The sequence below is a fragment of the Fulmarus glacialis genome, unplaced genomic scaffold, assembly GCF_000690835.1.
Source record: "Fulmarus glacialis isolate BGI_N327 unplaced genomic scaffold, ASM69083v1 scaffold25974, whole genome shotgun sequence".
NCBI classification, from domain to species: Eukaryota; Metazoa; Chordata; class Aves; order Procellariiformes; family Procellariidae; genus Fulmarus; species Fulmarus glacialis.
Genome location: NW_009209074.1, coordinates 2,433 through 11,330, shown reverse-complemented (window position 1 = coordinate 11,330; position 8,898 = coordinate 2,433). Strand labels below are relative to the sequence as shown.

Genomic DNA, 8,898 nt, shown 5'->3' with positions numbered 1-8,898 from the left:
CCCTCCCGGGGGGTTCTCAGGCGGTGACCGACTCCTGTGCCTCCCGTGGGGGCCTGGCCCCACAGAGCCGGCCACGGCCGTGGGACAAGCGGTACGAGAGAGGACTGGTTACGCCAGCCAGCAGGGAGTTGTGGAGCTGGCAAGAGGGTGACTTCTCAAAGGCGAGGAAGAGGCTGGAACGAAAGCCTGTGTCCATCGAGAGGACTAAAGGCTCGGAGATCTTATTTGGGATTGCACCGTGTTCCCTGGCCCTCTCCCAGTCGAGAAGGGACCTGTTCAGGTTGTTCCTCAAGCAGAGCAGCGGCTCTCGGCGGCTTGTTATGAGTGAGTTTGTCCTTCAGGCCACGGCCCGGGGAGTCCCTGTGCACCACGTCAAAAGGAGAGAGCTGGATGTTCTTTGCAGAGGTCAGGTCCACCAGGGAGTTTGTTTGGAGGCCACTCCTCTCCGTTTCAAGAGTTTGGAGGAAGCTGAAAAGCCTGATTTGGGGGATGAAGAGAATCCGAACCAACAGCTGATTTGGCTGGTGTTGGAGCAGATCCAGGATCCCATGAACCTGGGGGCACTGCTGCGCTCTGCGTACTTCTTGGGGGTGGACAGAGTGGTGACAAGCCAGAGGAACAGGTACGGGGTTGGTTATCTGCTCCTTCAGCTTTTCTCTTTCTTTTCCTGCTGGCTCCCAAAGAGGTTTCTAGCCTGCATTGCTCGACAGCTTCTTTAGAGGGCTTTCTAGGACTGAGCTTGAGAGCTGAATTTGGCTAGCTGCTGCTTTGCGTTGCGCTCTGCAGGGAGGCTGTGGGACATGTGTTCCAGGCTGGTAAGGAACCTCCCTGGGTACTTTTTGTTTTAACCCATTTTGTGTTTCAGTTGTCCGTCTGTGCACAAAACTACTGTAACCAATCTACTGGGTTAATTTCTGAGCCCTCCTATTCTCCATAGGAAAATACATCTGTATGGTGAGCGAGATCTTTAGTGGACTAGTTGGAATGGGGTTGCAGAGGCAAGAGAAGGAAATACAGAAATAAAAATTCTCCTGGATTTCTTTTTTTGCTCTCATATGACATTTTTCCTTTCTTTTTTCCTTGCAGCTGCCCCCTGACTCCGACAGTGAGCAAAGCTAGCTCTGGAGCGATGGAAGTCTTTGATGTCTACAGCACAGATGATCTCCGGAGCTTTTTGAAGGTAGAATGATCCGCATTTTTCTTCCCTTTTCTTTCAAGAAACCTCAAATATTGCATTTGTTGAACAGCGAGGAGGTACAGGAAAAGGACTCAGTTATTTGCAGTGTCCTGTGCTCCTGCTCTGCATTCCTGTTTGCTGCCAGTGGTCTGTGCTGTTGGACCACCCAGATCTGACGGGCATGCACCCTCAGTCCCATTCCATCGGGTGGGGGTAACGGGTCTGAGTTGTGGGTCTTTTTCTGGAAGATGGCGATAGCAGGGTAATGCTGTGTCTGTCTCCTGTACTAGGCTGCGAGCTCGGTAAGACGGGGTCTGTCTCCCTTTCTCTCCGTGGGGACCGGAGCTAGCGCTGCTGCCTGCCCCAGGTCTTGCCCGGCGTGTGGCGGAGGCAGCGTCCCGGGGCCCAGGCACACGATGGCAGCATTGGGCAGCCTTTGGAGCAGGGGAGAGAGGAGAAACCAGGGCTGGTGCGAGCTGCTGGGAATCTTTTTACGCTCTGCCTATGCGGTGAGGTGAAATAGGGCCCTTTGCAGAACGGTGTTGCAAAAGGAGGGGGAATGCACATGGAAAAAAAATGATTTAAACTGAAACAAACCCAGGGAGGTTGCTTTGAATTGGCAGAGTGCGTCCATCCCCTGTGATAGCACTGTGTGACTGCTCCGACTCCTCATGGAGGTCCCCTGTGCCCTGACAGGGCTGGGCACCGGCTGAATGCTGTGTGTACGCAGAGCAGGGAGCTGCAGGCTCTCATCTGCCCTCCCCTGTTCGTGTGGGATCCCCCAGACCCTGGGGGAGCAGTGGGGTCGGAGCGTTCAGCACGGGGTGGGAGGGGAGAGGCTGCAGACTCTCAGGGGAACAGAGGCGCCTGGTCTGTGCTCCCAGGGTCGCTGCGTGCCTGTGTCCCTTTGAGGAACAGCCCGTCATAGTCTGGTGTGACCGCGAGGAGGCCGAGCAGAGGTAAGCCTGGTCTCTTCCCGCTTGGTGCTAGAAAACCCTTATCCAGCTGTACAATAGGTCTGTGGCAGCTAGAGCTCTGGATGATGGTGAAATGAAAGATACATAAGATATATCGATATTTAATTGAAACAGATGGAAGAATCACTTTGTTACTGTAAAGCTTGAATTATTAACGTTTTGAGCCATTGCAGCAGTTCACTTAGTTGGACCGAGATTCGCTGGCCTAACCCTTGGCACTGCCTGGCTGGTGTAAATTTGATGTAACTTAATGTAAAAAGTGCCAGTTTCACAGGAAATGAAGCTGGCAAGAAGCAGCAGCTCTTTTATTGTTAAAATGGATTTCCAAGACAAATAGTTAAGGCTCTTTTTACTAGGGTGCGGGAGGGACGGCTGGTTCTCTGGTTTTGTGAGGCATTGAGGGTTGAGTGCCCTGCCTTTTGTATGAGCTGGTTTTTGGCATCTGATTTCAAAAATGTGCACTTGTGTTTGAAAACGTTACTGTGGGCTTCTGATGGCTGAGCCTGCACTTGAGAACTTCCACTGCACTGCTCTGTGGATTAGCCTTATGCTGATTTGTTTAACACTACTCTTTTTGTATGCTTTCCTGGCAAAAACCTTCCTAGAACTGTTGTATGGGCAAAAAAAAGCTTTTCAGTTGCTGTTTGTTTGCTTGCTGAACTGGAATAAACACCAGAAGGAAAATTACTTTCCCCCCCTGCCCCCCCGCTTAAATCAAGGTTTGTGTGGGAGGACTTTGGTGGTAGAAATTCAAGGGATGCCAAAAAAACTAGAAAAGCCAGTCAGCCTAACTGAAAACATTAAAAAAAAAAGTGTGTTTGCATGTATGACTTACTTTCTTTTTAAGCTTGAAAAGTAGGCAATTTTTTAACGTTTGTTTCCTTTCCCTTTCTAGGCTAAAATTGCGGAAGGCTGGGAAGTCGTGGGAACGGTCAGCAAGCCTGAGGATGTGGAAAATGTTCCTGTCATCAGTTGCTTGGAATTTCGGTGGAATAAACCCGTTATTATAGTAATAGGTATTTCCATTTACAAAGCTTTGGGCTTGGTGGAAGTGCATATGTGAGGGAACAATCAGGGTGATATTTCACTCCAAAGCTAGTTGCAGGTCTGTTACATTACGTCACGCTTGGGTCTGGAAAACAAAAGCTGAGCAAGAAGTACTAGAATGATCTGGCTGCAAATGAAATAGGGACCCAGAAGAAGAGGGGGAGCTGAGAAGCCTCCCAGTAGGAACTACAAGAACAAGCCAGTTTGTGTAGATGAACAGAGGGTCTAGATGGCAGTTTCTGGCGGCAGGACAGGTCTGGGTCAGTGAAGCCACAGCGCGTTGTTTTGCATTGTGTTCTGCCGCGCTTTCCATTACGTCCTAGAGCCCTGAGCCTGGATTTTCTGTGTTGGTGAACCACAAACCTGAGAGACCAGGAGGTATGTGTTTGCTCTTGCTGCGCTGAGCTGTAATGGTGAGCTGTGCCGTGTCTTTGCTCTGTCATATTTCTCTTAAAAAAACAGGAATATACCTCTGTGCCCAGGGCTGGAAAGAAGCATGAGGAGCTGGTGCTGGGGATGGTCTGAACACAAAGTTGGGGCCTTGTGGCACGGAAACCAGCACAGAGACCAGTCAGTGGCTGCTTTTGTATGCCAAAAGGCAGGAGCTGTTGGCTGCTGCGGTACCAGCAGGAGAGCAGGTGTCACCTCCTCCCTGCCAGACCCGTGCGCTGTTTGAGCAATGGGTGCCACTCTCCTGAGCACCTAAACTGGACAATTCCTACAGAGCCCTCTGCTTCTGCCCCCTCTTTGTGTAGTGGATACTTGCAAAGGATGCTGTCTTTTGTAGGCAGAGTTTGGGATTGTGCAGCCTCCCAGAAGGTGAAGAGAAGGGGAGTAACTGCCTCGTGGCAGCCAGAGAAAGAAATTCACCCAGGAGTGCTGCTGTAGCATGCTGTAGCCCCCCACTTTGTGTCACCTGGCACAAGAGCTGATTTGAGCTTTTACACTTGGAAGTAGTGTCATGCTGGCGATGAGCCATCAAGGGGCTGTAATCCTGCCCCGTGCTGCGGTTTTCTTGGCTCAGAAGACATTCCTTTAATTAAAATGTTTATTGAACTCCTAGAAATACTGACAAGACAACACCGCAAATCTGGCATCTCTACAAGATGTGTGGAGCTATATTATAAAGGGAGTAGGGAGGCTGGCAGCGCTGCTGGTGGACCACAAAGAAATGCATCCCAGAAACAACGACAACACCAGGAGAAAGGAAGGGGGTGAAAGTGGCAGTGGTGTCGTTACCTTGAATTATGAGAGATTTCTCCAGGAAAAAGTCCAAATATCCTTTTGTCAAGGGAGATTGGAGGCTGATTGGTGGATGCATGAGGAGAGCTCCCGGACCTTGCAGCAGTAATGATTTCAACTCTCTGCTGAGCACTAACTCTTCGCTGAAAAGAAAATTGAACATAACAGTCATCTGATGCTGAGGTTGTTTGAAGAAACGTCCTAGATCTGAATATGTAGCATACCTGCAGCTGCAGAGAGCAGCAGAGATAATTCAGCATGGTAGTGAGCTTCCTAGCATTGCACGGATTGTCTTGTAAGTTAAGCATTTGCAGACTTGAATTCACCCTCCTGGCATCCTCGCTGGCTTGGCAGAGAGTGATTTGGACAGTCCAGCTTAATGTTGTCAGCGCTGGAGTCATTGCCTGACAGGCAGGCTGGCTGCCCTAAAGACTGGGAGCCTTGTGCGAACAGGAACAGATTGGGAGCACTTGGATGTCTGAGCAAGAAGAGTTTCTGGGTAATTTGTTCTCTTACACCTTCAGTCTGTAGCTTGGGGTTTAAGACTGTTCATGGAATTGGTTTTATCGAGGTGCTCATTTTGCATATTTCTCTGAACTGCCAGCAGCTGCTTCTGCCTGGATTTGAACTTCCTGCACTGGAAACTGCAGTTGTTACAGTGGTGTTAATTGTAAATAGGGCAGGAAACCTGTTTTATCATTTCAGCCAAGCTCTAACTCTGGTCTTTGAGGCCTGTCAGTGAGGGACAAAACTCAGAGATGGAAGTCAAGGATCTGAAGTGGGAAGTGTTTTGTTCACCAATATAAACTAGGATTTAATCTGATTCAGTCAATACTCCCTCCCTCGTGTCACACTGTGCAAGTCTTTTTGCCCTGAATTTATGGTTCCTAATTATTTTAAGCAGCCAGAGCCATAAAAAGCTTTGTAAAAGCTGGAAGCAAAATTGCTGCCTTTATTAGGAATCGTAAGACCCTTATCAGGGAGAGGGAGGATTGCTCCAGGAGCTGTCGCACCTCTGGCAATAGCTGCTATCCCAGTTGGAGAGTCCCACGAGAGTGTGGTTTGAGGGGCTCAGGAGGCAAATATGGTTGTAAGTTGTAAAACTTTTCTGTGTTAAATCAGGAAAAAGTAGGATAATATATATATGTGGTTTTTTCTTGAAGCATCCCTAGAGAGCCACAGTCTAGCCATGAAGAGGCAGGCCAGGCCGTGGGAGGCCTGGCTTAAATTCCTTGTGTCACCCAGGCTTCCCCTGTGACCTTGGATAACTCACCCGGGTCTTGTTTGCACTTCTGGATTAAAGAAAGAAGGAAGAAAATAATGGTTAGAACGGGATTTTGGTTTTCTGAAGGTTTACTCACCCCAGCCAAAGGATGCTTTTGCCAGTGTGGCTTATTACATGTGGCAAGGTGATACAGGATGCATTACCCAAAGCATTCTTTGTTTGCACAAAATGCTTCTTGCCGGTTAGATCAGGCCAGCAAAACATGAGGCTGGGCCTCAGCTTCCAGTCTATGAAATGGGAATAACAGCACTCTCCTACCCTGTGCGGTCGGAGTGGTGTTGCACACATCAGTACATGGGGATGGGGCGCGGGACCTGCTGGGGAGGTGCTGTAAGTAGACAACAGGGGAAGAATTTTGTGGCAACTCAGCCCAGCAAAGCGCTCATTTACCTTGTGGAGGAGTGAGTCTCCAGTGGCATAGACAGTGCCTAAAGCATACGTGTATGCTGTTAAAACTTCAGGTAACAGTGAAGTGTCTAAATGTGTAATCAGTGAATAAATTTAGGTGAGCTTGAGTGAGTCCTTGGTGACAGCACTGGTCACGCAGGCAGAGGCCCTGGTAGGCAGCGTGTGCCCCGGCAGTGCCGTCCCTGAACGAGTCAGGGGTTCAGCTGGGGTAGGGGTATGGCTGTTGAAGGGGAACGTTTGGCTTCCAGCATGCTGAGGCTGTTTTGTCAGAGGGCGAGTACGTCTTAGAAGTGAGCTGGGTATTCTTGCAGCCGTGTAGCTGTCTGTGTAGCTCTAAATAATGAATGTGGAAGAATTCTTTGGGGAGCCGAGCGGGCTGGGAGGTCTGTGGTCTTCTGCATTTTCACTTGTCTGTGCACAGGATTGTTTAAAGCCTCTCCCTTTCCATTTCCCTTTGTGACAGTGTGAGTCAAACAACTACTAATGACCTGGGATAGATTTCAACTCTGTTTCACCAGTGTATCAGCCCAAACATATCAGGGCTGTTGGATGGTTTAACAACTAATCAATTGAAGCCTCTGGTTAAACTGTCTGCATTCACAAGTTGCACCCAGCTGGTGGTACTGTGTGCTGAAAAGGCTGAACCCGTCACTATCAATAGGGATGTGGGATTTGCTGGACCAGATCAGGCCTGTGGCCTCGTCTGCCTTGTCCCTCCGGCAGCCACCCACGTATGTGGGCAGCCGTCTGCTGGCATGGTGGCTGCTTGCGCAGGGGATCTTTGCACTCAGACTCTGTGCTTTGTGCTGTGCATGCAGGCGTGTTGCACAGGTATTCCCCAAAAACACTTCAGATACTGGAGAACAGATCGAGGGCGACTGGAGTGGGCCAGGAAGGGAAGGCCGGTAAGGTGCCCGTCTCGCCTCTGGTAGTTCTTTGCTGTTGCTCCATGGGAGCTGGTGAGGTTGCTGGTGAGCTCAGGGGCAAGGGTGTAGTTGTGACGGAGCATTAGCAAGAACTGTATTCGGGTGGGGGGAAAAGGGACATGGCAGTGGCTGCGAGCTGACCTGAGTGGTGTCTTTGTTCTGCAGGTAGTGAAGGTGACGGACTGTCCCTAGAGACGCAGCTCTTGTGCCATCGGATGCTGGCCATACCCCCTGGCAGAGCGCTTCACCCCGGCATCGAGTCGCTGAATGTCTCTGTTGCTACTGGTAAAAGCAGTTCTGATGCACAAAGGCATCATAGTCCAAATTTCTGTATTTAAAAATCAGACAAACATCCAGGCCCACAGAATGATTTTCTTGTGATTTAAAAAACGATCTTTTTTTAAATACATTTTTACTTTCCTACAGGTATTCTCCTGCACTCCATCTGCAGCCAAAAGCTGAGGCACGGTGATTGAATTTTTTATTTGGCGGGGGAAGCTGCTCGGCATTTCATGGCTGTGCTCTGTTGGTGTGGATATGGAAGCGCTCTTTCCAGGCTCTTCACCGTTGCTGCAAGTTACAGGGAGAGCCCCGTTGACCTGAGCTGCACCTTGGCTGACGCGCGATACCACCAGAACCTTGGCCTAACGCTGAAGTCAGACACCTGCATGTACTAGGTAACACCTCCCACTGGCACCTCAGAGGAGCGGCTGTAAGGAAGGGAGACAAAGCTAGGTTTTAAAAGCAGTGAAATTCTTCAGTTCTTGCAGTAAAATACCCGGTGATGGTTGCGAACTTTGTGCTTGTTGCACGGGGGACTTCGTACATCGCTCGTGCTGTGGAGAGAATTTGGGCTGTAGGTGAGAGACGGTGCTCGGCTGGTGCAGCCCCTGAGAGCAGCCATGCCCTGTGCCCACCCTGTGCCCCGTGCCTGAGCCCACCGCCCCCTTAGCAGCCAAGAGGGTGCTGGTGAGAACCAGGTATGATTTGGGACTACTCGGTAGCAATTTCTTCATGACGAGGTGGTTTTTCTGTTACATATTGCTGCTTGAATGTTGGAAAACACACCGTGTTGTATTTGGTTGTAAACCAGGTCCGCAGCCCTGTAAAGGATGGACGCGAGCTGTTAGAAAACAGCTGTAGTGGGGAAAAATGCAGCCCATTGAAATAAAGCCTGTCTAAAGACTGGTTGTAGACCCGAATCAATTCTTTTTGTGTCATAGATAAATCCAGAGTGTGATTAGCGGAACAGGGCACTTCCTTCAGGTGGGAAGGGGAATCAGGAGCTTGTTCTCTTCGTCCAGGGAAGTTTCCTTTCTGTGGTGGGCCTGATCCTAGTGGTTGCTGAGCTGCCCCAGCACCGCCGTCCCCACTGATGGCATGGGAGGGGGTGAGGGTAACTTCATTTGCAAATATTCTGGTTGAAAACCAGGCTGGCTAAATTATTGAGAACCAAATGAATGTTATCACTTAGCACCTTAATTATTTTATTTAGCTACTGTGGCCCTTTGCATAGGATTCCTCATTAACACTTAATTTACAGTGCCCTTTAGGGATAATTTCAAACAATTCAGCTTAGTCTCCCCCCTCCCCCCCCTTCCAAATGAACAAGTAAATCACTCAGAGTAACTAATTAGGACTTTCCTTTGAGCTAAATGAAGTCTGTAAACCAGTCTGTGGATGTGGAGGTTTTTCAGATGCGTCCCTGGGAGGGACTGGCCGGTGGGTACTTCCGCGGTGGGTGGCTGCGGGGCTGGGGACACCCCAGGTGCCCAGGGTTGGGGACGGGACATGGAGCTCTGCGGCTGCCGGGGGCCCGGGGGGCTTTCTCCCACC

The 8,898-nt window shown here is 50.0% G+C and overlaps 1 protein-coding gene across 1 annotated transcript; it reads left to right on the top strand.

Moving 5' to 3' along the window:
* Positions 1 to 65: 65 nt before the first annotated feature.
* Positions 66 to 7,538, top strand: MRM1 (mitochondrial rRNA methyltransferase 1 homolog (S. cerevisiae); the record flags this gene model as incomplete). The annotated part of the gene is made up of 5 exons (XM_009576723.1): positions 66 to 622; positions 1,087 to 1,180; positions 3,050 to 3,170; positions 7,228 to 7,347; positions 7,489 to 7,538. Coding segments are annotated over 5 exons (942 nt in total), but the record flags the coding sequence as incomplete, so codon positions are not given.
* Between the last annotated feature and the right edge of the window lie 1,360 nt (positions 7,539 to 8,898).